Here is a 27,760-nt window from a genome sequence, read left to right on the forward strand (position 1 = left end):
TAGGTCAATTTCAATCTGTCCTTAGCTAAAATCTCTTTCACTCTCTCTTCACCTTTTCCTCCTCAAGCAGATTTGTCTTGACAGATTGGAGATGTAGGGTTGCTTACTGAAACAGTCCTTACATCTTGGTCTGCAGAAAGCACCTTTTGTGCCGGTTCCTCAACAAGTCTCTCATGAGATGGTTGGATTCCTTAGTCTCTGAACAGAACTAGAACAAGAACGATATTATTCAAATGTAGATTCAAATGTAAGATAAAATCCACCTGTCTCATGCAAAAAAAGAGATTGGCAGAGAAGACTTCATTTAAATGAAAAGTAATGAAAAACACATGAATGAACACTATGCTGGGAAAATTTTCAAAATGTGTCATAAACAGTTTACTCAATACCAAGGTACTGTGCTTGGAAGCCTGGATTTTTATTTCTGATGCTTAACAGTTGATTAGTGCTGTCAGCACCACTTTCCCTTTCTCTATTCCTGATGCAATCCATAGAGATAACAACTATCTCTAGCTCTGTTCATGTTGCCTGGAAGTGGGAACCAAGTGCCTGTGTTGATGAGAACCAGCTGAAAATGGATTATTGCCAAGAGAATTAACATAGCACCCTAAGTAAGAAAACAGGAACTTGGCTATAGAATTATTTATGCATGGTTGTGTCTCTTTCTTTGTTTGTTTTAGATGCAGTGAAAAGTGATTATAGAATACTGTGTACTGCTAAACTTCTGTCTCATGAATGAGGCATCTGTAGAACTTTAAACCTCAGTGACAATAATTAAGCTCCTGGAAGAAAACTAGAAGTATTGTTCAAAATCTGTGCTGAAACTGATTCTTTTATAGAGTGGGATACTTCTGTCCTGGTCCTCTACCAGCTTTATTCAGCACAGAAAGTTGGTCTGTAACTGGTGTCCCAGCATCACCTCTAGCTGGTGAAAGTGTCCCTGCCAGGGCCACTTCAGCAGTGGCTGGTGAGCTCCTGGAGAGCCTGTCTGGTGAGCAGACTCACCTCAGTCCCAACAAGTGACTGCTCTTCATTAACTGACAGGACTTTTTTCTAACCATAAAATCTAAATGCTTTCTAGTTCTAATTCAATGTTTGATAGTGCTTTTTTGGGGGGAATTTACAAACTCCTTGGTGCTCTCTTCTCTTTACACAAAGGAATTAAGTGTGGGATATCATTTAAAGGTCTGTGTGCTTGGCATACTGACAGAAAAACTTCTGTGGCTGTGGTACTTTGTCTTATCCTAACATGCTGAATCCCATTGTGATAGTGGTTTCCGGTTTTAGAAACAGTCTTTCCTGGATATCTCTGAAAGGTTTCTTCTAGGCGTGCTGAAAAATGGATCTCAACAAAGAAGGGACAAAGAAGAATGGAGGAGAGAAATTCTGTTTTCACAAGAATGAAAGTTTGGCAAATAAGGCCCAAGACACTGTAAGGAAAAGAGATGTGAGGTAAGTGCTCACAGATGCTACCAGACATACACTGTTCCATAGCAAGGAAATACTGCTGCTCCACACAGGCTTGCATCAAACACCACAGAGGGCATAGCAGAGTGATCTATGAGGTCCTAAAGTCTGGATCATATTCTCCCCTAGCTGACACATCTCCCATAATTCAAGTTTACTGGCTGAAAAGAAGCTTTCTAGACCCACATAAATTGAGTCACCCCCCATGCTGCCTGTAAAGCTTTGCACGTGTTTCCTTAATTATAGAGTGCTCTTGGTTCTTCCTTGTGTTAGGCTCTTCAAAATCAGGTGACACAGACATGACCTGTCTTCTGGGCTAGGTGGGTGGCTTGGTCTCTCAATACAGGACAACGCCTCCCCTTTCACCACCTGCTCTGTGCCCCAGCCACTGAGACAGTGGATCTGCACTGTACCTGGGCCCTGAAAGATGGGATGGGATGTGCACTGGTGCTGTGCCACAGGCAGCAGGAGCTGCACTGTGAAAAAACCTCCATGTTCCCCCAAAGCAGCAGCTCCATGCATAAGTCACACTGCTTGTGCATGGGCAGGGATACCAGCTGTATGGTCCCAGGAGTGCAACTGGATGCCTGGCTCTGGCATGTGGCCTTTTGCTGAGGCCTCATTCCTTAGCATTGCTGCTGCTTGGGGGCTCTGCAAATGCTTCCCCTCCTCTGAACCCGCTATTTCCATGCCACTGCTTTCATCTTGCTAGGGAGTAATGAAACAAAACAGGCCCTAATAATACCAAATTCAGTCAAAGGATCCAACCCAGACCTCCAGTGACTTTCCGCCACTAAGGCTGCCCTCTTAGTGCCCTGTGCCAAGTTAGGTCTTGTCTTGTTGTTCAAGCAGCTGCTTAGTGCCATGATCTTAGGTGACATCTAGGGGACATCTCTGCATATCCCAGCTGGTTTGGCAACATCACCTGTATGAATAATTAGAGTCCAAAGAAGACAGGCCTACAGGTGTGAGAGTCATGTTGCTTCCTTGGGTAATGCCAGAAAAATAGCAACCCTCAGTTCCCATAGAGAGGCACCTCTTCTGAGTTATGTAGTCAGACCTGAGGAAGGACAAGGCTCAGGCTACACATTCTTTGATAGTCTCATCACCAAAACTAGTGTGTTATCCCAGGGTTAAGCTCTGGGACCCCTCAGGGTACAGTGACACATCTGCAGGACTTGCTGGTGGCCACTGGCAAGGTGGATGCAGGCAACTCCCAGCCACTGTTATTGCCAGTGTTGCCTGTTTGCTATTTTGGTGGTTGGTTTGTTTGGTTCGCTTTTGTTGTGTTTTCTGTTGTTTTTGTTTGTTTGTTTTAATCAGGCTTGCCTCAGGACTGGCAGGCACTGTGGGGCTCATGGAAATACCGTGAAAGCAGAAGATTACACCCCCTGGTTTCCAAAACGACCACTACATTTACTCCCGTGTGTTACCGCTGAAGATGAATAGATCACACGGACACATGTTGAGGTGTGGTGAAAGAAAGAGCAGAGTTTATTTTTCCCCCCAGGATTTATAGGCTTTTGACCATGGCCAGGGATTGGATGGTCAGGATAACACTTTCTCACTGCACTGGCCATGAGAAATGCCCATCACAAGACGTGTAACAGAAAGAATGTACACATATCTATGTTTACAGTTACTGTCCTGGGAAAGTCCTTAGAAAACTATGTTAGCAAGCTCAGAAGCTGAGTTTTCAGGGCAACACCCGTGTTTCACCCCTGCTTTTACAATGAGCAAAGGAAGAGGATGCTGTGCCTCCCGCCTGCCTGGGCGCTGCCACTCGCGGAGCTCCTGCTCTTTGGCCCTTCACTGCAAGTGTTCCCAGGGTGACTGTGATAATAGGGCTGACGGTGGTTCCTAACAACGGGCAGTGCCACCCCTCTGATCGGTGTCACCAGCTGAGCTGATATAAAAAAGAGAGGATGCTTACTCTCTGTGGGGAGCTGCTGGTGTGCCCTCTCCTGGCTGCTGAGGCAGACAAGCTCTTTGGCATTGATTATCTCTCTGCTAACTTAATTCCAGCCTGGGCAGGCAGTTGTCGCAATTCCAGTTAAAAAGTACTTCTGGTGGCAGTGAGTAGTCATGAGTTTGTCTCACCTAAGCAGAGCTGAGAGCCACTTTCAAGTAACGGAGGTGCATGAACTGGAGACAGTGGGGAAGAAAGCTTGGGACAATCCTGTTTACAATGGCTCTCCTTCTACCTCCTTGAAAATTCAAACCATCTACAACCCCAAGTCTGTCCTGGAGAATCCCTATGAGAATTTTGAAGAGATTGGGGATCCACTGCCCTACCAGGAAGAACAGAGCAAAGCTGTGAATGGGAAGACAAGTCCTTTCCTCAAGTGCTGCTTCTACATCTTCAGAGGCATCCGAGGTAAATCTCTGATATCTCATTAGAAGGGACTTATTAGCTCTCAGAGCAATGTTGTGGGAAGGAGGGGAGGAAGAGAAAGGATGCAGAAGGCAGAAACCTCATAGTGTCTGTGCAGCCCAGGGACCTGTTCAACATGCAGTAGCATTATTCCAGAGATCATCTTTGGCTGACCTGAAAGGAGCATCCTCGTTCTGTGTGCCTTGCTATAGCTTCATGGTCTGTCCTGTTACCTTTACTACAAGGCAAGAGACTTAGTGGTGTGCTCAAGGTCGTGCAGTGAATCTCCAGGAGCCATCACTGTGGTGGTGAGACTATTCTGTCTTTGTGTGCATTTTCTAGATAGAGTGGTACTGGTCCCTGTGCTACAGCAACATAAGAACTGATAGACTTATCTACCAGAGAAAAATCTAGCACTGTCAGGACTGAAATTTAGGGGGGGGGGGGATTACAGCAATGTATCAAATAATGCTTTGCTTGAAGATAGCTGAAAGAAAGAGGTGTTTTTTCCCAGTTTAAAAGACAAAGGGGAATTAAATACCATATAGGCTTATTCAGAGGCAAACAAAATCCTCGGGGCAAGGTAAATCTCCTGTCAGGATACAATCTTGAGTAAGGGCATTATTTGAACAGTTTCTTATAGAAGGCATAAAATCCTAATATTTTAAAAACAGGAAAGATTAAGCAAATAAAAAAAAAAATCTTGCCAATGTGTCTTCTTTTTCCTCACTTGGAAGGCAAGAACCCTTCTCAGAGCCATACTCTCTAACAGTACAAGTGGGTGAATAATGGTATAGCATGGTCCTGAATTGCACAGCCCCTCTGTGATCAATACTTTTGTCATTGCCATTACAGTCTAACACTACTAACTCACATGGAATTCAGAGCAGGGGCTTTAGAGATTTCTCCTGGCCAAGGAACAGTGCTGAGTGGGTTTGGTAGCTAATTACAGACTACTCCTAGGCAGTGTATCATTTACCTGCTTTATTCTGAAATGCTTGCTTCTAGGCATTGTTTGAGGCTTAAAATGGAAAAACATATCCATGCTTTAACATCCAATTTCCATTTTTGAGATGCCAGAGTTCAATTTGGAGCATTCAAATGATGATAACTGTCAGGATACTATATTATTTTCTTCTGACTGTTGCAGCAGAATGTCCTGACACTAAGGGTTGTAAATAGGGCCGTAGGAAACACCAAAGCTAGGAATCGAAAGGCCAGTGCAGACTGACCAAAGGCCTCTTTGAGCCTCACAGAAGTGGGGACATTTTCCTTGAAGAATTTGCTTCCTTTGCATCTTTCCTAGGTCATCATTATTCATTGCCTCTCCATTGCTGGCTTTCCCCCTTTCCATTTAATCACCTTGGTGTCTCTCATGGAAAATAGAAGTAGTACTTATAAGTGAGTTAGACAATGAGAGTTTGAGAGGTTGTTTTTTTTGCTTAAAAACCATTTCCTGGGATTACATGTCCATAGCTAGTGGTAGTAGTTGGATTATTAAGCTTTTTTCTTGTCCTCATCAGTTACTGTACTGGGTTAGTAGTGAGCACTGCTGCTCCTGGTACCACTGCTCAGGACCATTCCTCTCTAAGCGGTGTCCAAGCAATTCTGTGTCCTGGTTCCTGCCTGCCTCTGCCACCTCTGCTGTTCCATGGTCAGCCCATGGACAGACTTTGCTGGGAATCTGGGTGCATGGTGGCTGATAAGGGATACCCAGCTTACCACTGCCTTTGGAAGAGGATCTCCAGCTGTACCTGAGACCGTGAGCTAGTCACTCACCTGGGTCACAAGTCTTGTTTGAAAGCACACCCAGAAGATGATGTAGATGTTGCCAGTAATTCTTATCAGTCACTTGCTACTGTGAGGAAGGTGAGACTTATAAATGAATTGCATTCATAGCCTATTTTCTAGATTCTTTTTTCTCTGCTCAGCCGTGTGAGTGCTGGATTGGTCATTCAAGGTGCCATAAGAAAAACTGGATATCTTCTAGCCGTGGGTCCTTCTACTCCAAATGTCATGTCCAAAATAGCTGCATCCCCAAGGGGTTAGGTGGTGCCAAAGGAGACACAGATGGGGACATGCTTCATGTATAAGGTGATAGGTTTCCCTGGCATGTTTCCTAAAGACATAGCTGAAAATAAACCTCAGCTGATACAGAGTTACAACTACAGCATGCAATCTGAAAGGACTGGAGCAGCCTCATGGTCCTCCAGGTATCATTTTGGGCAAGTCTCTGAACCAAGTTTTCCAGGATATTTGAGTGTCCTTAAATTTAGGTGTTCCTGAGTACACTTCTGCTCTCAAAGTAAAGAAGGTCTGTGCATTTGCTCCTAACATACGGATAGTAGGGGTTCCCTGCTCATGGAAAAAAACCCCAAACAAAAGATTGCAGTATAGTCATATTTAAGGATGAAAGTAGTCATTTAAAAGTGACCTGAAGAGATAGGCAAATTGTTTCCCTGTGTTTTTCTCCATTGTGAAGATTCCTGTAGAACACATGATACTTTCTCCTCCACTGGAGTTAATCGAGATCATCTCCAGGCTGTCATTTCTATCACTGGTCTGGATTGTCCAGAACAGGCTAGTGGTTTGCCTGCCCAGAAGAGACAGCAGATGCTGCAACAGTCACTATGGCAGTTAAAGGTGCAAAAAACCTCTGTAATTTCTTGTGATGCCAAAGAGCTATCAAAATGACAGGATAAATGCACACAGACTCCTAGAAGTTTTGCTTACTACAGAGGAAAAAAAAATTGCCATCTGCCAAAGATGACTTCAAATGTGGGGCCTTTGATCAGCTTTGATCCTGGTTTGCAGGAAGACAGTTGTTGCATCCTACTGGGGAAAGGAATCAGGGCTGAGCTCTCTAGGAGCTGCAGAAAGCAGGAAGACTATGGCAATTACTGACATGGCTTTCATCACTAGACTTTCAATTGAAAGTTCTTATGCCTTTTAACTTCAGGTGCATTCCAGAAATCACAACAGAAAGCCATTACAAAAAGAACAAACAAATACACTAATGGTATCAGATGGTTCATCCAACCCGAAATATCAAGGCTCCTTTTAAAGGAAGCATTTCTCTCTTATTGACAACCCTGGTGACATTTAATGAGTTGTGTGAAGAAATAGGATCTTTAGCTGGTGCATTTGGTGTATTGGATTCAGCTAAGCTCCATCATTAGATGTTCTGAAGATAATTTGGCTCTAAATGTTATGCTGAAAATATCGAGTTATTTGATTGAGTTTTATGACAAGAAAACAACAAAGAAATTGCACGAGTTTTTTGGTAAGCAAGAGACAAATATTTGGGACCTAATGGTTCAATATACCCTAAAAGGAGTAATAGTTGTAAAGCTAACACCAGATACAGTTCTGCAATGTAAGACCTCTCAGAAGGTCAACTGTTGGCACATGGGTGACTGAGATGAAATATTATGGTTTCAAGAGCATTTGTGACAAGGACTGAATTTCTTCAAAGAGTAAGCTGAAAAACAGTCAGGAAAAGATCAGGTGGAATGCACAGAAAACAAAAGAACATAAAACTAAATAGTGATTTAGCAAAATAAAAAGCCAGTATATTTTAGTGTCAGTTAGCCACAAATCTTTTACTCATGCTGGAATGGTTATTCTTAGGGGTATTTAGCACATTTTTGTAGTTTAAGTTTTGAAATGAAAAGTTGCTTGGCCTTGAAAAGCAACAAAACTTCAACTCCCAATAGTGGTGTTTTTTGGAACAGGACTACAGCTCCTCACATGACCCTTGAGAATCACTGTGAAAACTCTATGGTCCCTTCCTTATACCCACCAGGTCTGTGGGGCACTACACTGACTGAGAACACAGCTGAAAACAGGGAGCTTTACGTGAAGACCACCCTGCGAGAGCTGCTGGTCTATGTTATGTTCCTGGTGGATATCTGTCTATGTAAGTAGCTGGCATATCTCATAGGCACCACGTCTGTGTGCAGTGTGAGGGGAATAATGTGAGATTTTATTAAAGTCTTCCTTGCTCTGATGTAAATGTTACATTTATTGTATTTCTCACAGCAGCAAGAAGTTGTCATTAACCTACAGAATTAATGCTGCTCAAGGAAGTAAAATTACTGATGAATGCCAACTGACATTGGTTAGACTTAAGTAGTATTTTCTGATTGGCATTTTCAGTTCTAGCCACTGACTCCACAGTCCTAGGAGTCAGTGCCCAATGTCTTTTCTCAGTTTCACAGCAAATGCTCAACACCCAGAGAGCAGCTCTAGAAACTTCCTGGTATCAAAGACAGTTCAGGGAGATTTTCCCCTCTGAGACTGGATGGGTGGCTGAGGTGATAAAGCAGATGGCAGTTCACCCTGTTGTTCTTGAGTGAATGTAATGTGTCCCTGTACTGAATGCTAATGCTAATAGAGACTTTATGTCAGTAGGACAATGGCTGTTTGGTTTTGCAAAGGTTCGTTCCTTATCACAAGTGAGCACCTGTGGCATGGGACAGTGAAGAGGGTTATATTTCATGGACCCTGTGGCAGGAGAGATGGACAGACAATACCACCCTAAGTTACTATCATGCTGGCCCAGGGAGACAGTCACTCTTCCTAAAGAACCAAGACACACACACAGATATACATGTTATCACACACTGACTCATCATCCAGGAAGTGTGGGGGGGGCTGTGTCTTGAATGTCAGGTGCTTTATTTTCCTGGTGTCCTTTCAAGAGCAGGACGTATTCTTAGTGATCACCATGATGGATGATTTTTCTGAAGGAAGGAGCACTGGAGAGTTGAAACAACATGTTTGTGGAAGTTAGAGCCTGCTCCTCTTGGAGTTTCTTGGTAGATGAAAACTTACTTGGAGCTTTTCACTTGGGAAAATAGGGGGTCTTTGTGCCTTCATGACTTCACATCAGAAATTCAAAATATAGATCACAGCCTTTGTTCTGAGAGATAAAATTTCCCTCAGAAATTTTGCCTGGAAACAAAAAACTGTTATCCAGAATGTTCAGTTGTATCCTCCAATGGTCTTCTATCACTACTTAACTTTTAAAGTTGGTCAGTCTGACCATTTAAACTCTGGAACACAGAGCAGATAAATTTGTATATCCCTAAGAAAGCAGAAAGCCCTAAGATTTCTTCCCCTGTGCCTTGTTCAGCTTACCTGTGAAAATATAAGGTACATAGAAAAATGAATATATAAATACATTTATATCAGACTCCAACATTTAGGTATAAGGAAGGATCCTCCTATTTTTCTCTTAGTGACATATGGAATGACAAGTTCCAATGCTTATTACTACACCAAAGTGATGTCTGAGCTGTTCCTGCAGACCTCTACAGATGGCCGTGTCTCCTTCCAGTCCATCGGCAGCATGGCTGACTTCTGGGTGGTGAGTACCAATCTGGCCTGCCATGGAGAGCCCTGAAACTCAGCTAGACTGGGGTATTCAGTTCTCTCTGAAGTACTATCTAATGATTTCAGCAAGACATTTTGCTGCCACAAGCTTTTGCCAGCTACTAGCGATAGTTACAATAATATTTGTGTGCAAAATATTCACTGATTTAAAGTATAATTTATCCCTGAGCACTGTGTTCAGAATATTGGCTAGGCTAAGTTTTGTGTGTGCCCAGAAGAGTCCATTTCCCAGTAAAACAGGCAGGACATAACAAAATAATTTTGGTGATAGAAGCATCAGCTCATTTCACAGATAGGAAGTACTGGACTAGAGAAGCCAAGGGATTTACTTCAGGTTTCCTTGTGATGCAAGTGGCTTTGAATCCTAGAGTTCAATATCTTCAAGCTGATGTCTTAGTAATAGCCTATGTCCATTTTCATGGCATTTTGAGAACATCAAAATTAACCTGCCTGTAATTCATGCCTGGGCTTGTCTAATCTATAGCTTCTTTTAGGAAGAAGTTGGAGTAAAATTTGCAGTGACTTTTAGCGAAGAAAATGAAGAAGGGGAAAAACATCTGGGGTCTAACATATTTCTGTCAAAGAATGGGTGAAAGAATGACAAGAACCTCAGTGAAGGCCATTGAGTTATTGCAACCACTTATCTCTGACAGCCAGAAATTATTTGTCAGTTACAGTTGCCTTTTTCTGTTGTATTAAAACACTCTGGCAAACAATGGCCCTATTGTTTCCCCACCATTTCCAGGACACTGGCACATGCACTTCTCATTGTTCGCAGCTTGTGCCAAGGCAATTCTGTGAAACGTGTGCTGACTGAAGTAGAAGAGACAATGAGACTCGTAGAGTTCTCGTCTCTTCATACGGCATAGAAGGTGCCACAGACACGTTACAGGCCTGTGAGAAACCAACAGAGACCCTGCTACCTAGCATCCCTCCTCCATCCACCAGCCCTGCTCTTTCCTCTCCTTAACATACATGCAACACAAACTTCTACTACTTTTCATCCTGGGGACTGGAGAGGGGTGGGTCAGGTCTTCCTACCTCAATCCCAGACTCAGAAAATTCCTCTGATGCATGAGCTATGACGGAGTTGCTCTCCTCTGCCTCCTTTGCAGTATGCACAAGGTCCCCTGCTGGATAATCTTTACTGGACAAAGTGGTACAACAACGAGTCCCTGGCAGCGCACAGCACCCAGTCATACATCTATTACGAGAACCTGCTGCTGGGTGTCCCACGCATGAGACAGCTGAAGGTGAAGAACAACTCTTGTGTGGTCCATGATGACTTCAAGGAGGAAATCTTGGGCTGCTATGATGTATACTCTGAAGACAAGGAGGAAAGGGTCTCCTTTGGGCTCATCAATGGAACGGCGTAAGTACATCTAATCCAGATTAGTCTCTTCTAGTTCAAATAAGAACTGCTGAGCTGAAGGATGCTGGGGGTGATTTTCTAACATAAGGCTGGAATTCCCCTTGCAGTCAGAGGCAGGAAGTCCTTTTTGTCTATAAATAAGGTCTAGTGTCTCTTTGTGGAGAAGAAAAACAGAAGGAGTTTTCATGTTGGGAAAGCCATGAAAAATCCAGTGGGAACATAGGAAGAAATTGTTACCTATTTTTGAGAAAGTGAGAATAAGTAAAGGCCTTTGGGGCCAGATCCATCAAATGGCAAGCTGGCATTCAGCTGGCAAGATACTATTTGCTTTTCTCTGGGATTTCAGGAGCCAGAGAAAAAGGAGTACATCCCTTTCATCTTAACAACTTGTTTCCCTATAATACTGTGAGGTAGCTACAGTTTAAAAACTTTGCTCACTGCATGAATCTTGATACATGAATGAGAAACTATTATTCATTAGGAAATATGAGTACAAGGGCATTCTAAGCAGATGGTTGTGTGTGATGTAGAAGGCAACAGAGCAGATCCTGAGAATAACCTCCATGAAAACAAGACTGATATAGCCAACAAACCTCAGAATTTTCCCTCCATAGTATTGCAAATCATGTTGTGTCACTGCTGGAAAGCACTAAACCAGAAAACTAACCATAATGGTTACCAATATTATGTAGGGTCAGATCAGGAGTAGGAATTGTGCCAATTCTTCAATTGAAAACTGCTCTTCGCCTTGAAGTTATAATTTTTCCTGCATATAAGGCCATATTCAAGCCTGGGCAGGTGAAGCCGTTCTTTGTGCCTTGTCTGTTGCAGGTGGAGGTACCATTCTGAGGAGGAGCTGGGTGGTTCATCTCACTGGGGAAGACTAACCAGTTACAGTGGGGGAGGATACTACATAGACCTCAAGATGACCAGAGAAGAGAGCGCTGAAGCCCTGCAAGTCTTGAAAGAGAAACTGTGGCTGGATCGGGGAACACGAGTTGTCTTTATTGATTTCTCTGTGTATAATGCAAATATCAATCTGTTCTGTGTTCTGAGGTAAGCTGAGTCCTGACAAAAATTATTCAGGCTCTTTCATCTTCCTCAATGCCTCAATTTGTTTCTTAAAATGCAAATATTTTATTATGGTCCACCATTGGGGTGGGTCTGAGTGGTGTCAGTAGAAATCGTATGGATTAGTGAGAAGTCTTGGTCTTCCTGAAATAACCAGTCACACTTCTTGTCACCTTCTACCCTTTCCTACCACAGGCAGTGAAGCAGGAGAGATGTGGATGCATAAACACATACACAACACTTCTGCTTGTGGTGGATATCTCATGCTCAAGTTTGATGCCTCTCAAAATTATCTCTGAGCCTCCATCCCCTAGTTTGAAATTGTTTCCTTGTCCCCTTCAAGGTTAGTGGTTGAGTTTCCAGCCACTGGTGGTGCCATTCCCTCCTGGCAAATCCGGACAGTGAAGCTCATACGATATGTCAGCGCGTGGGACTTCTTCATTGTTGCCTGTGAAATTGTATTCTGTGTCTTCATCTTCTACTATGTGGTGGAAGAGGCTTTGGAGCTCCGTATCCACAAGCTTCAGTACTTCACCAGCATCTGGAACATTCTGGATGTGGTTGTCATTCTGGTGAGGATCCTTGCACACTTTTTTTGGGGAGCAATGGCAGAGATGTATAAGAGCCAAAACAAATGAAGGAATGTGGAAATTAGTCTAAATAAGGCAAGAACTGGGTGTATGTTTTGCTCTAATACTAAACTGAACAGCAGAGTAAATTGACACATGCTCTTGTGTCTGGAAGAACTGCTAGGAGAAAATTCTTAGAGATGCCCAAGAGACTGTAAAGTCAGGGCATTCAGTACATCCAGACCATACTTCCATAGCCCACCAGATTCTGAAGTGGGATTCCAATGAGTTCTGTGACATTTTAATTTCCATGGAAAGTATAGGAGCAGTGGTCACTGCAGACTATTCCTCTTCCTCTTTGCAGCTCTCCATTGTTGCCATTGGGTTTCACATCTTTCGCACCACTGAGGTGAACAGGCTGCTGGGAGAGTTGCTGAAACACCCCGACACCTATGCAGACTTTGAATTCCTGGCATTCTGGCAGACACAGTACAACAATATGAATGCAGTCAACTTATTTTTTGCCTGGATCAAGGTATTGTAGGGGGTCTGGGAGGTGCCAGGTCTCCAGCCAGGCCTCTCCTTCTGGATAGCCTGAGGGTTGTCTATTCCATCCCTCTGAGTAGATGTGTAATAACTATAGAACAGAGAATTTTCCTCAATTTTTGCAGTAAATTGCAGTAAATTCCTCAACTGTTTTGCAGTAAATCTGGGTAACTTTTCACCCTGCATTCTGAGGTCAGTTATTTGGAGATAGTCAGGGATATGAGTTCAGACACTGCAGTGTAAAAGTGGTTTTAGAAAATGCTGAGTACCATGAAACTTTGTCCATCCTGTACTATTTTGGTATTCTTGAGATATTCTTGCAAACCATGGGTTGTTTTTCATGATGGTCACTCCAGAGCTGGAAATTACTCATCTGTTGACATGGACTTTGGAATTCAGCTAAAGCATCTTGGTGTGGCAGAAAGCCATCAAGGGGTTCCTCATCAACATTAAAAGATTTGTCCTTGTAGCAGTTCCTGTTTATATTTTCCTTTGAGGGAACATAGTCATGTGTCTATGAACCCAGAGAAGGATGGTGGCACACCTGGAATAAATGTCCTGAAGACTAAGCCACCATTCCTAGCCAACTTTCCCCTCAATACTTTGGTCCTGTAGTGAGCCTCTTGTCTTAGTAAGCATGTGCATACATGAGAGAGATGGACCTAGCTGATGGTTTGGCCTAATTTTGTCCCCATTCTTCCATCCTGCAGATATTCAAGTACATTAGCTTTAACAAAACAATGACCCAGCTCTCCTCCACGCTGGCACGTTGTGCCAAGGACATCCTGGGCTTTGCCATTATGTTCTTCATTGTCTTCTTTGCCTATGCCCAGCTGGGTTACCTTCTATTTGGGACACAAGTGGAAAACTTCAGTACCTTTGTTAAATGCATGTAAGTGTGTAAGTTAGTACCATGTTTCTATAATTTTATCAAAATAATTTTAAGCGCTTTCTGCACTTCCCCCCAGTTGCAAATCTCAATGTCAATCAGACACCTGTTGTAGCTCACTCTAATAAAGCCACAATGGTTAATAAGTTGCTCACAGCCTTCTGGCTGTGACATCTTCATGGATGAAAGAACACAGTGAGAAAACTGAGGGAAACAGGCAGATTCCTGATTGTCTTTTGTTTGTCAGCAAGGACAAGAGGTATGATGGATATTGGTAAGGATATTGATTTCCATAGAAGTTCCATAGATACTGGTCAATATATCTGAAATGGAGGATGACCAGTGGGTGGATGAGCATGCATAAGAGTGTTGGGGAAGTGAGTTAAAATCCTGTCTCAGACAATCCTGCAGTCCATGGGCCTGCTCAAGTAATTTGTGATGTTAATGGAGGTATCTGCCACAGCAATTGTTTTCAGCTAGTGTTCCACAGACCTCTGGACATCCAGGTCCTGCCTTTGAGGGGTCTACAAGAGAAAACTGAGATAAGGAAGCTTTGGATCAATACTCTTGAACTTTCTTCATTATAGGGGCTATGAACTGCAAAAGGTTGAAGAGCACTGTCCAGTTTTAATATCCCTCCAGAATCTCAAAAAATCTCTTGCAAGAGATGGCTTTGTTGAGTCAATTGCCTTTAATCAGGGAAAATTCAAAATTTGTTTTTGCCTCCTATTTATAGCAAAACACACTTTGGACAACCTGAATTTGTGTGAAAACCACATTTTATTTTCCTCTTCCTCTAATCAGATCAGCTCGCTTCACCCCAGAAATACCATGGATGCATTTAACTCACTACTCTGGAGTGACTTAGACCCTGCTCTGGTTTGTGCCTGTGCCCATCTGGGCTGCAGGCAGGTTCAGGTTCACCTCAGGACTGTTTGCGTGTGCCTTTGTGTGACCCTGTGCTCTTTCTTTCCCCCAGTTTCACCCAGTTTCGGATCATTCTTGGTGATTTTGACTACAATTCCATTGACAATGCCAACAGGGTCCTTGGGCCTATTTACTTTGTCACCTATGTGTTCTTTGTTTTCTTTGTACTTCTGGTAAGCAACAGAGTCCTCCTTATCTGTGTATTGAAAGCAGTGTTTGAGAGACCCCTCCTGACAATCCCTGGGTTAGGTGCAAATGCCTAGAAAAGGTGTTTCAGTTACAATAGCTTTGCAGAGCAAATAGACCACAGTAAGCAAAGAGTGTGTTACTACAGCTGGGGATTTGATTATTAGGATAATTAAGGGCCAACATCTGTCAAGGTGAAGACTGAAACTGACTGGCTTCCTGGTCAATGGATGCAGAGGGATGCTCATAAAAACCAGGTTAAACACCCAATGTCAGGAGTCCATATGCAACCTAAGATTTTGCAATAGAAGCTACCAAAGATAGTATTTGAGGTGGAACAAATGTTCTTTCAGTCACTGCTTTAACTGCAAAAACTTAAGAAAACATGATTTGGCTGAAGTGGGCCTTTTCTTCACCCTTGCTAATATGCCCAAGAGAGATACCCTATAGGGAAACAACTCCTCATTTAACTAAGTCTTGCACATCTGTGCCTGTTTCTTTCTGCTTCAGCTGCTGGAGCAGGCAAGATGTCTCATGTATATTCATGTCACTTCTTCCCTCTTTCCCAGAACATGTTTCTGGCCATCATCAATGACACCTACTCAGAAGTCAAGGAGGAGCTTTCGAGCCAGAAGGATGAGCTGCAGCTCTCTGACATCTTGAAGCAGGTGATGAATAGTGAAAGCTGTGCTACTTTCTAGCTAAATCATGAAGCATTTTTTGGAAGTCCCTGACCTAAGTGGGATTTACTAGAGAGAAACAGTGGTGGCCAACTCCAGATCCCCCTTCTTTGTGTGCACAAGAGTCACAGTTCTTTTCTGGGATAAATCAAGCTCCCAGACCCTTTGGCAATGAGACAATGAGAAAGCAGGTGTTGGGGGAATCCTGTTAATTGATGTAGTGTCTCTGAGAGAATTTTCTTCCCAGGATGGTCTCTAGACAAACCTCTTTCAGTCCTTCATAAAATGTACTTTGATCAATGGCAAAGTCAGGCAGGCAATGGCAGGACATGGCAAAGTCCTGCTGTGCTAAGCTGAGCCTGTTAGAGTGGCACAAATCTAGAAGGCTAAATCTGTCTTTCCCATGGGCAAATTCCAGAAAAGTTCCTGGAAGGTCATAATTCTGCTGTGGGACCAATAATCTGCAAGGAATAGTATTTGAGATGTTATCTTAAACAGCTGATGTGTTGGGAAATCAGATAAAGGAAGAACTGGGATGAGAAAAGCAGAGGGTTAACGTGTTAGTGTCATTCTGAAGGTGTGATTCTGCTTTAGAGATGAGGTTCATACAGCACTGCTTTTTGGTTTTTTGCTTGTGGAAAGGACCTGGTACTACTTGGCATATAACTCACCTGTATCGCATTGTCTGCTCTGTTCTACTTTTCACTGTTCTGTGTGCGTGATTCTGGGTCTGTATCTTCGGTACCAGAGCTACAACCGGACACTCACGAGGCTGAAGCTGAAGAAGGAGCGGATCTCTGATGTGCAGAAAGCCCTGCAGAATGGAACAAAACAACTAGACTTCGAAGACTTCAAGAACAGCTTGAAGGAGTGAGTGAGTCAGTTTGAGGGATGCCTACTTGGTCCTTTCTCTTAGTAACATGGGTAATTTAAAATTTCTGGTTTTCAAGACAAGGAGAGCAGTTAGCTTAGATCTGGATAATTTAAGACTAAAAAAAAATAATTTTCTTTCCTCAAATGTTTAATTCCTTGTTCTAAATAGGTTTGTTAACTATCTCTTGCCTATTTGGGATGTTTAGATTTGTCACTGGCAGGAGGAAACAATACACTGATTTCAAAATTCCCACTCTGTTAGAGCTTAACAGTATAATTCTATGCTTTGAGCTTTCTCTTTCTATTCTTTTGCAGACTGGGCCATGCAGACCATGAGATCACAGCAGCTTTCTCCAGATTTGACAAAGATGGCAACCATATCCTTGATGAAGAGGAGCAACAGCAGATGAAGCATGACCTAGAGGCGAAAAGGGTAAAAAAAAGGGAAAGGAAAAAAAATCATCTGTTTGGTAGACATCACTCCAAAGTGGCCTCAGGAATCTTTGGGTTTATGGTATAAACTAGGCAGGCAACTAAAATATAGTTCCAACTCTACCTGGATACAACTGAGTGTATTGCTGCCTGTGAAGCTCTGTGTTATTGACAGTAAAGCCCACCACAGAGTTAATATCTATATTTGCAGGAGTTTCTTCATTTTCCAGGTTGCTCTGAATACAGAAATTGAAAATTTGGGGAAATCCTATGGTGACAACAACATGGATGAGAATCTAACCTACATGGAAGCAAGGAATAACCACACCAATAAGGCCACCTGGGTCTCCAAAGAAGAGTTCCAAGTGTATGTTTGTATGCTGTCAGTAGTTTAAACACCCTGCAAATGAGGGGTCCAATTTCCTGCTGCTTCCTTCCCTGATGTAACTCTTTACAGTGGTGCTGAACTGATTCAGTAAGATCTTGTCCCTTTTATCTTGCACATGTGTAAAAAAGCAGGTCAGGAGATAACTGGGACTGTTCTACTTAAGTAGTTTGCTAGTTCCTATAAAAGACTGAATTAAGAAATTTTGCTTTCTGCTGCTTGAATAACCTCTGCAACTGTCATCTACCCACAGGCAATAAATATACTGTCATGTTTCAGGTCAGAAGGTGGCCCAAATAACTGGGCCAGGGAAAGTTGATACCTTTACAGAAGGTCCTGTAGCAATAAATATCCTTGATTTATAGCCTAGTTGGCCTTTATCCTCCAGGTCCAAGAATAACATATTTCTTCCATAGGAGGAGCACAAGATAAACACAGCACATACAATCAGTATATCTTGATTCTGCTACTGAGAAACACTGGGCCATATCAAAGGAGAGGCAGGTGCAATATTTAATAATGGAATTATACTGTGTCTGGGCTGGGATTCATCCTAAGCAGAAACACTGATTACAGATGAAAACACGGTGTAGTATGGAGCTATGTCATCAGTAGGTGTGAATCAGTGATCTGGGAATATTTGCTTCTGTTTGAGGTCTCTGGGAGATGTCTGCAGAAACTCCCTTTATTCATCACATGTAGAAGCTTACAAATGCTCTCCATGTCTCCCTCAGCCTCCTGCATCGTGTGCTGCAGCTGGAACATTCCATAAACAGCATTGGCTCCAAGATTGATGCAGTGGTGAACAAGCTCAATTTGCCAGAAAGAAAAGAGCTGAAGAGGAAGGATCTGTTGGGCAAACACCTGGGTGATGTTAGCAAGGTTGGTAGCCCTCCACCATGGATTTGAACCAGCTTCAGATCAGGTGACCAGCTCTGCTGGGAGAAAGGGCCTGGTATCATCTTTGCTTTTCCAATCTTTGTTGATTTAAGACAAAAAGGCTTGGGCAGGATCAGCATTTTGTATGATCAATCCTTTTCTGTTTAAGCAAAATGACACAAGCCCTTTTGTTTTCATGTCTGCACAGTTAACCCTAGTACCTTTTAAACACACTTTCTGGCTCCTTTGTGGCCAACCTCAGTCCTGTGGCAGTGCATAAAATTTGCCTGTCTTCAGTTGCTTTCTAACTCAGAAAGTTAGAACAGAAAGATGTCTGTTCATCCTCAGATACTGAAATGATCAAACTGTCCTTTCCAGCAAGACAGCTCATGGCTGTTGTGGACTGTGATCTTAACATCTTGCCTGTGGATTATTTATCAGACATGTGGTGGTTATCAGTCAGCTGTGTGCTTATAGGATATCACTGCAGAATTATGACTTTTGCCAAAGAGTGCCCATATTGAGTGAACCAGTGTATTTTGGATCTTCAGCCTTACAGTCAAAGGCAGCAAGGCATGTGGGAGCCATGTCACTACTTCATGGTTTTGTGGCTTCAATAATGAGAATAGCCAAACAGCACAAAGTGACCTAGAAGAGTCAGAAAGAAGCCTCTCTTTTGCAGAATAGTCTTGTGATCCCTTCCCCTCTGAAAGAGTGTTTTGGGAGGTCCTGCTGCTCATGTGAGCATGCCCAAAGTCTTACTCAAGTATTTGTTTGCAGATTTGCTTTGCCACAGTATTTCTGTGAATGTGCTTGTAAAGGATGAAAAGGAATTAATCTCTCCTTTTTGGTCTAAAACTTGAATGTGTATTCATTAGTGTATTGCAGCTGTGTATTGGGTCTTTAATAGACAGCCAGGCTTGTTCTGAGAGAATGTGGGAAGATATTTTAGTATCACGCACACCTTGCCTCTCTCTTGGAGTGTTGCTAGACTTCCTGGTAGCTTGCTGACGTTGCAGGTCACACTTTCTTCTTGTTCACAGGAGGAAGAAGCCGGTCAGAAAGAGCTGCACCCCCAGAGCCTAGACCAGCTGGGGAAAGAAGAAGCAGAAAGTTGGACAGAACATGTACAGAGAAACAACCTGAGTGGCAACTCTTCCCAAAATGGGGTCTATCATATCTTGCCTAAGTCGAGTGTGCTGGGGTCTCAGGTGCCCAAGAACCTCTAGCCAGTCTGATGTGCATTTCTATAGCAGTGCTCAACAGCCCAGTGCTCCCAGTCTGGCTGCCATAGTACCAAGTCACTGTCAGTTGTTCCCTCACTGTTAGGACAATCCAGACAGCTGGACACAGACAGCACTGTTGTCAGGAGCCCTTAATGTGAAAAATCAGGGATGCTCTTCTCCAGTGTAATGATGTATCATGTCACAGAGCTAGAACTTCTGTCCCACTTCACCTTCTCCCCTGTACCCATATCTCAGGCAGAGGTAAAATTTGGCACTAGGTGATGTATTAGATTTCTGCCTCTGAACAGGCTGGCACAGCATCATGTATCTAGCCTTCCCCAAAAAGTAGGGACCCCTGAACTCTGAACATTTGTGTATATATACTAGTATATATATATATATAATAACTAGTTACTAGTATATATATATACTAGTAACTATAATTACTAGTAGCTATAATTACTAATCTAGAATAATTACTAGTGTAAAATGGGAAGAAGAAATCTAGTTGTTTCTGCCTGGTTACAGCCAGTTTTGTTCTGTTGTAGTTTGTCTCCAGATTACCTTGGTAACCCTCTCTGTACCTTAGATTCAGGTGTTTAGGAAAGAGGTTACTAGTGCTTAACTCTGGATAACTACAATAAGAGTTGGCACCAGTGTAATTGGGAGAAAGTCTGAAATATTCTAAAATGAGAAGCAGTTGGTAAAGTCCTAGGTCTGAGTGTTAGGGAACAAACTTCTGGTTATATGATTTCTAACATAGCTGTTGACACTAAGAAATCTTTGTCATTCATTTTCACACTTCTTAAATTGCATCTCAAGATTCTTGCACCTTGCAAACTAGCACCCCATTTATGAAGTTTGATGCTTCTTGTTTTTGTCAAGGAAACAAATTTGCAGTTATGGGTGCTGACACCATCTACGTTGAAGAATATTGTGAAAATGAGATGTGTCAGTTTTTTTGACCACATGCAAGATAACTTCTTTTCTAAGCATTTTTCTGTTTGCTGAGGCTTGTCTTTCCTTGCAATTGGTGCAGACTATTGCTGCTATTACAGGGACATTGTAAATATATTTCAAATACCTTAATCACTGATATTCTGCAATAGTTAACCTAGTTAACCTCAAATAGGCTCTGTAGGCTTAAAGCCAATAGAAATGTGAGCTGTACCAGACCACTGCTAACAGCTCTCATTAGTGCTACACTGTTTAGTGTGCTGTGCAGTGATAGGTTTAGTGGGGGACTTGTGCAGGGGCATCTTGTATTGCTGCCTTTTTTAAGATGAATGTGTCACTGCATTCTGGGGAAAGCCTCTTTGGCAATGTCTGAAGGACCTCAGGATGAGCCCTGTCCTCAGATGGCCCAGGTGTCAGGGCTGCCACAGCCACAAGATAGTCTTGATAAATTGAAGCAGTGTCATTCAACTACAAGGGCCCAGCAGGAACTGGGAGAAGCAGCTTGTCCAGCTCACAGGGAGCTTGGATTTCAGACAGGAGCTGTGGAGGCAGGAACTACAGGATCTCATGACTCACTTCCCATCATCAGCTGGTCCTGCTGTTGGGGACAAGACTTACCTGTGAGATACTGCCATGGTGCTTGACCCTCAGTTCCACTGAATTCAGAATTGAGCAAGATGTCTTACCTTCAGCTTTTCTGGCTGAAAAAAGAACAATGGTGTTCCTTACTTCCTCCTCCTCTCTGCATTGAAGCTGTTATCTTAATCAGAAGAAAACAGCCTGTCAGGAGAACTTCCTGAAATAGGCTATTTTCCCCCTCCAAATTCTAATTAAACAGAAAATTCATATGCTAAATTGTAATTGAACAGAGAAACATTTCTACTCTATAATAGGCTTAAATAGTGCACACAGCCCTTTGTAGTCAATTCATCAGGTCTTCTGTACGTTGAAAGGCATAGAAGAAGTTTCTTACAAATTAATTTGTAAGATCTTGTTTTAGATCCTGGCTCAAGAGCAGACTATGAGTACCAAGGCATAATTGCAAAGTAAGAAAAAAATTGCTGTTTGAGTTCTCTGAGGGTCTGCCTTATCCATGAACTTAAATTACTGGATGAGATTCTGAGTCTGTATTACTGCACAGATATTAAATGCTTGGGATGCTGATCTTTTAGGAACTAAGTCTGGTACTTTAGGAGAAATCCAAGCAGCAGTTGTCTGCTTCAGGTGGTTGAACCTGTGCTAGTAGCCAGTGTAAGATATGTTGCTGGCTGAGGCTGAGCTCCTTAACCTAGAAATAACTACTGTGAGGATAAGATGACCCTGAACTCAGGTTTTGCCAAGAAAATGAAGGTAAAACGTAGTATCTGTAAGGCTTGGCTTTACAAGGCCTCAGATTTCTCACAAGGGATAGTGTTGTTTAGCTGCTCTGTTCAACAGAGAAGGTGACTCAGAACCTCCCTTTCTGCATTGCCCAGTGTTTATTTTCTGTTTCCCTTCTGAGCTGTGCCAAACCCCAAGAGCAGCCCCACAGATAACCTCCCACTGAGGCAGGGATGCTGCAGCCACAGCAGCACAGCCTAAGAGCCATGCCTGTCACTACACACCAGAAGATAACCACACCCCTGCTCCTTTCTGCACAGGGACTCCCATAACTATCAGTAAAGGCAGGTGAAGTGCAGAGGTGTGAGAGCTGAACTCAGATCCATGGGACAGTGACCAACAGCACCGGCAACCAGCTCCCAGGCACTGAGTCAGCTCTTTATGGCAGCAGGAGGAACAAAAATGGTAATGTTCACGTGCAGTGTTTGTTCATGTCTGAAACTTGGGAAGGCAGTTTTCCTCTGCAACTGGAGAGCATAGGAGTCTCCAGAGGACCACTGCAGCTGGGAGAGATGCCTGCGTCTCATTCTACCTGTCTCTGGTAAATGTGGGAGACTATAGCTCAGCTTGCCAGGGCTCTCCCTTTCTCTGGCAAGAACAGCCTGGCAGCTTCCTCTCCACTGGACTTGGGGGACAGCAGTCAGTCTGCAATGTTGAGGAGCCCTAAACCAGCTCTGGCTGTGATCAGACAAGAACTGCAGGCTATAGTGGTCTCCCAGGTCAGCTCTAATCCCCTTCCTGGCAGAAAGACCAGTTGCCCCTGTACTGTGATTTTAGTAGTGCTAGTGCTTCTCAGTGTAAAACAACTTCTGTTACTGGCATGTGCCCATGCCTGCATTATTCTTGTATTTCTTGTACATCTTCATGCCACTGTGCCTTGTCTGTTCTTCGTTTATGCTGTCATGTGTATGATGTGTCCTAGAGCAGGCATGGAAATTACTTGTTCCCAGTATTTGCTTTTGTGCAGGTGTCAATTGTGTTTTCAAGCTGGTTGAGAAATAACATCAATATGCCAAATGGTAAATTCATACAGCTTTTCTTTTCAAATACGTGTTGTCAGGCCTCCCATCAGGAGCTAATATTACTTAGATAATACGTATCTGATGGGTAAAGTATTTGTTCCTCAAAACAAAGGAGTGTGATCGTGTTTTGTTTCAATCTGCAGAGGGTAGCCTTCCAAACTGCACTGTGCCAGCTGTGCCTTGAAGTGGTTAAAATCTTTGGGAAGATGTTTAGAAAAGTATAAAGTGCTTTGAAGATATATCAGCAGTTATAACTGTGAAAAACAAGGTTCACTCTCCTGGTAAAATTTAAAAGGTTTAATAAAGACAGTAAGAGACATAGATTATAATAAAGTAAAGAATAACAGCCGGGTGCTTGGCGCTCTGCCAAGAGCACATTTGGTGTTTCAGGAACACCCTTTATATACCATTTCTATTGCATCACCTTAATGCATATTCAGACTTTTCCATTAATTAGTTTATATCTTCCAGGAACTATTTTGCATGGCCACTCCTTGGATCCGCCTTTTTAGAGCATGGGCATTTCTTGGCTTGCAGTTTTAATTCCTTTCTTGTCATCTTTTAATTTGGGTTTTGGCTCCTGCTCTCCACAGGCGGTGAGTGTTGATAGCAGCTAGGTCCCATCATCTGTTCACTGGGGTTATCCTAACTGGGCAGGCAGTTCAAACATACTATATCAACTATTACCAGTTGTGCCTAATTTTTTGCTAATAGCAGGAGAGACGAAAACTACATTCACACAGCAAAGCCATTCAAACATTATACATATAACATTCATCTTAATACTTGTGAAAAGCCAATATTATGTATTTATACCATCACTGTTATTTATGTTGGCAGTAGCAATGGATGTGGTGGGAAGCCCACTCTGGCAGGTGCTGTGCGTGCTCCTGATTTAGAGCCAAGGGGGAAGGAAGCGGTGTCCTAGCCGTGATTTCAAAGTACAAATGAGGCAGAGACATTCACGGATGTGTGCAGGGAAGGGCATGGCAGTGATGTCTGAGAGGAGGCTCAGGCATCTGGCAATAAGCAGCCCCAACCAGCCGTGGTCATCAGCAAGAAAAGCTCCTGGTCGTGCCTCTCCAAGAACATGATGCCATAGTCTTAACAATGAGCAAGCCTAACTTTTCATGTGTTCATTTTATTTTATGTGTTCAAGGAAAAAAATACACAATACACAAATGCAGCCAAGCTTCTAGTTACTTATCAGCCTGTTTTGGTTTACCAGTAGATGTCAGTCAGCACTACTTACAACTCTTTGCACCTACAGTCCCTTCTCTTCCATTTTCAATGGACAGAACAAATCTGTCATTTGTTTTATTGAGAGGAAACTGAGATACAGAAACATTCCCTTTGTGGTTACAGAGAAGACAGAAGCAGAATCCATGGCTTCCAAAAGGTAATTTATGTTACTAGACCTTCACACTTGAGTATTTGTTGCAAACTTTATCTCAGGCAGGTTTTAATTCTCCCTACAACCTGTAAAAAGGGGTTTTGTACAGGTTTTTCTCATTTTCTTCCAGTCTTGTGAAAAGTTTTTAATGAGTGCTATTATTAGTGTGGAGCTGCTGCTAACTGTTCAATCTTAAGCACAGAAGGTTGTTAGCTGGAGGCTGCCCTGCCAGTCTGTTTTACAAACTCACCCTAGCAGGAGTCACAAAGAAAAGAGGAACATCAGTGAACAACTATCAGTATTCAGAGTTTATCAGCAACTAATGAAAAAGGGAGGGGAGAAACCAGCACTTCATGAGCTAGCCGATTACAAACCCAGATGATGTGTCATCCTTTTGCTGGTCACAGAAACCCTAATTCCAGGTCTCCAAACATGAAAGTAAGGAGGCTGGGAGTGCGAGAGCAGTAAAAGTAGGAGGAAATTCAGTGAGTACCATGTCCAGCCCCCACTCCGGGCTCAGCAGTTGAGGGATATGACAACGTGAATGTGCTGGGTTTTGGGGAGACATGGAGCGGGTATGGCCCTGCTAATGGCCCCTTTTCAGAGGTGGCAAATGCCAGGCGTAGCTCATTGCCAGCCAGCCATGCTGTATACATGCCAGGCACTCAGGCAGGTGACAGAAGGGTGCCGGCCCTGCGGGGTGCGGTGAGATAAAGCCCAGCCCTGGATGAAGAGTGCTGAAGGAGGAGTGCAAAAGTTCAGTTGACAAAACAATGTCTGCTCAGCGCTGCGTCTCCAGCCTGAATCAGCCAGCTTGGCTGGGGCGTGCCATAGCAAGTTACCAAGACAGCCTGTGTGAATGGCAGTGACAGGGCTCTACAGCACAGGAGGTCCCAGACAGCTCTGGATGGTGCTGTTTCCTGGCCACTGCCATCCCCAGAAGATAGCAGTTGATACTCTGATGGTACACTCACCTCTAGGTGCCAGAAGGCACAGCAGCCTAAGAAACAGCCACTCAGAACATGCAAATCAGGAACCTGAAGCTGGTTTTGCTTGTGCTGCCTGAGAAGGGACTGGGAAGGCATCTCAAGTGATCATTTCTATTGGCTGTGAGTCTCCATGGGGTCCCCTTCTGCAAAAATCATCAGAAATAATAGTAAAGGGCGAGTTCAGAGAGCAAAACTCCCTATCTGTGCGCACATACACCTGCAGACATATTGCTGTAATGTTGCAAACCACCCAGGTTGTTCAGACATGTCTGGAGTTCACAAAGACAGCAGGCTTTGAAAGCACATATAAGCTTTCAAATATTATTATATTATATATATTATATATATTATATCTGGGAAAGACAAAAGGGCAGAGCTTCTTCTCAGTTTCCTATTTTCACATTTTCCAATTGAGAAGCGTTACAGCAACAAAAGATGGTATGCTTTCTGAATCCTTTCAGGAAAACTGCCTCTTCTGCCTCAAAGAGTTTTATTCTGTTCAGGCCCAGGAGCAGCCATGCCACCAGCAGGCATTCTTTACCATGAAGAGAATAGAATGACCTTATTGTAAAACAGAACAGATTGTACTTGCTTCTGTTCTCTTACCAAACACTCATGAGGAAGGAGAGCTATGCCCAAATGAACTGTTCAGCAATTGGGCACCATGACCTATGTCCAGGTACTGTGGTCAGGGTTCTTGTCATGACACAGAACAAAGAACACCAGCTAGAGACCTCTCATGTCTCCTCCATCCTTAGCCTGGTGACCATGGGTTGTTTATGAATGTGTGTTTTCACATGCTTTAGGAGATGACACTGTTCAATTTCTTGTCCTGTCCCTCCTCTGTGGGTCATTAAGATTTACTCATTGCCCCTTCTCTTCCACTCAGATTGCCTGGAGGAGCTAGATGTGCAGCTGCCCTGGTGAGAAGCTAAGCTCAGTGAAATTAACACTTGCCACTCTGGTGTTCTACACCCAGACTCACACTCTCCATCCAGACCTACCTTGGCATTTCTCACATTCCCCCGCCTCTCCTGATCATGGAGAACTACCTCCAGCCCTAGGACATCTCACTGGCCTTCAGTGGCTCCTGGTGACTCTGGGCTCCCTCTGCCCCTTTTGCATGCACTTGTCATCTCCACTTACATGGCCATTTCAAACATAGGAGAGAAAAATTAAGTTTGGAGAGGAGCAGAACAACACAGTCAAAGAACCTGAGATGCCCTGGCCAAGACAAACTCCAGGCACTGTCTTTACTGAAAAAGCCAAATCTAGATGAGTTGGGACACAGTGGAACATAACCAGTGAGGCCAGATGGAAAGCGAGTACAAAGAACTCTGACCTGAGTAGCTTAGGAGTGTTCTGCTTTTTCCTGTGGCATTACGGGTGAGTTGTGCAACCAAGTGCTTCCTTCTTTTTGTTCTCCTCTCTCTTACTGTCTTCATCTTCAAGATGAAAAACCAAACAGTTAGTCTGGCTTTCTGTTTTGCATTATCTTTGATAACACTTGCTACCTAGTGATTCCTTGCTTTCCTTCCTCAGTTCACTTCTTTATAAATGTGATTTTCCTGCAGTCTGCAGCAGAGTAGGGGACAGCTGAGATTTCTGAGTCCTTGCACTTTTTCTTTCACCTACTGTGATGCTCTGCCCTGTGTCATGGCACAGTAGTTCTCTGTCAAGGTCATATAGCACTGGTGGGCCTCTAGGAAGGCACAAAAGAAGGGAAGATTTATGGGTGAGACAGAGCTACTTTCCTAAATCTCCTTCTCCAGAATGCAAGCTGTTTGCTGTAATGGTTATCTTGCAGTCTTACTGTTGTGTATGGTCCCGTCGGGGAAGAACACTCTGCAACTCTGGCTGTACAACACCTACTGAAAAAAAAAAAATAAATCTGAAAGTGTTCAGGGCTGCCACAACAAATCCTAATGGCAGCAGCTCAGGCCTTGAGAGTGGATGAAAGTTAAACTGTTTTTAGGAATGTCTCATAGGGCAGCCTGGACTTTGCTCCTGAGGAAGGAGGTGAAATGCCTACGTAACAATGTGTATGTCAACATTCATGTCTAGCAAGGGAACTGACCTCTGCAGAGCTGAGTTGGGACAGATAAAACACAGTTTAATCCTGTTAGCCTCCTGCAGGCACTGAGGCCCTCAAAAGGGAAGCAGAAGGATGGAGTGCCCATTCCTGACTCACAAATAGCAAGACAAACTGTACTTGAAGGAGTCCTGCTCAGGAGCTTGGGTTGAGTATGGGAGAAAATGGTACTGGGGATTGTGTGTTGTGGCCTCAGTGCTTGGTGCACTTCTTGGTCTGAAGTCCTAGGCTTTGTCCCAAAGGCTTGAGAACACTGTAGGGGCAGTCGTGACTGGCATCTCTTCCAGACCTGCTAGCCTAGAGAGGACAAGCTTGCTTTCTCCTTAGCAGGCTCCTGAACACAGTACTAACAGCAGCAAGTAGGAGCGATAAAAATCTAAGCATTTATGATGTCATCTTTTTAACTCCTGAAGAACTGTCATGGTGGTTTAGATGCAGTATGTACTGTATCTATGACATCCTTGGCTGATTACTTGCTTTACCAGGTAATACCAGATTATACCAGATGTGTGTAATTCTGTTGGTCCTATAGTTCAATTGTTCATGATTTCTGTCAGAATGAAGCCCATGATATCTCAGTGTAGTGTACTAGTTAAATACTGATTTCCTTTACTCTTAGATTTGCCTGAGCCCTTTCTTATCTTTAACCGATTA

The 27,760-nt window shown here is 43.3% G+C and overlaps 1 protein-coding gene across 1 annotated transcript; it reads left to right on the top strand.

The window, feature by feature from the left end:
• The first annotated feature begins 3,414 nt into the window (after positions 1-3,414).
• Positions 3,415-22,717, top strand: PKD2L1 (polycystin 2 like 1, transient receptor potential cation channel). The gene is made up of 15 exons (XM_005520563.3): positions 3,415-3,844; positions 7,647-7,760; positions 9,085-9,212; positions 10,354-10,610; positions 11,442-11,666; positions 12,025-12,253; positions 12,615-12,785; positions 13,507-13,688; positions 14,665-14,785; positions 15,368-15,466; positions 16,227-16,348; positions 16,667-16,784; positions 17,014-17,150; positions 17,903-18,050; positions 19,091-22,717. Exons 1-15 carry the CDS (start codon positions 3,553-3,555, stop codon positions 19,274-19,276), a joined length of 2,529 nt encoding a protein of 842 aa, XP_005520620.1. The 5' UTR covers positions 3,415-3,552; the 3' UTR covers positions 19,277-22,717.
• The last annotated feature ends 5,043 nt before the right edge of the window (positions 22,718-27,760 follow it).

Source organism: Pseudopodoces humilis, chromosome 9 (assembly GCF_049639895.1).
Source record: "Pseudopodoces humilis isolate 2021_Gansu_Grassland_sample_001 chromosome 9, ASM4963989v1, whole genome shotgun sequence".
In the NCBI taxonomy this organism is placed as follows: Eukaryota; Metazoa; Chordata; class Aves; order Passeriformes; family Paridae; genus Pseudopodoces; species Pseudopodoces humilis.

Coding starts and splice junctions, on each gene's coding strand:
- PKD2L1 (XM_005520563.3), top strand. CDS start 3,553: ATGAGTTTGTCTCACCTAAGCAGAGCTGAGAGCCACTTTCAAGTAACG. Junction 10,611..11,441: donor GGGCTCATCAATGGAACGGC/GTAAGTACATCT, acceptor TGTCTGTTGCAG/GTGGAGGTACCATTCTGAGG. Junction 16,349..16,666: donor TTCAAGAACAGCTTGAAGGA/GTGAGTGAGTCA, acceptor ATTCTTTTGCAG/ACTGGGCCATGCAGACCATG.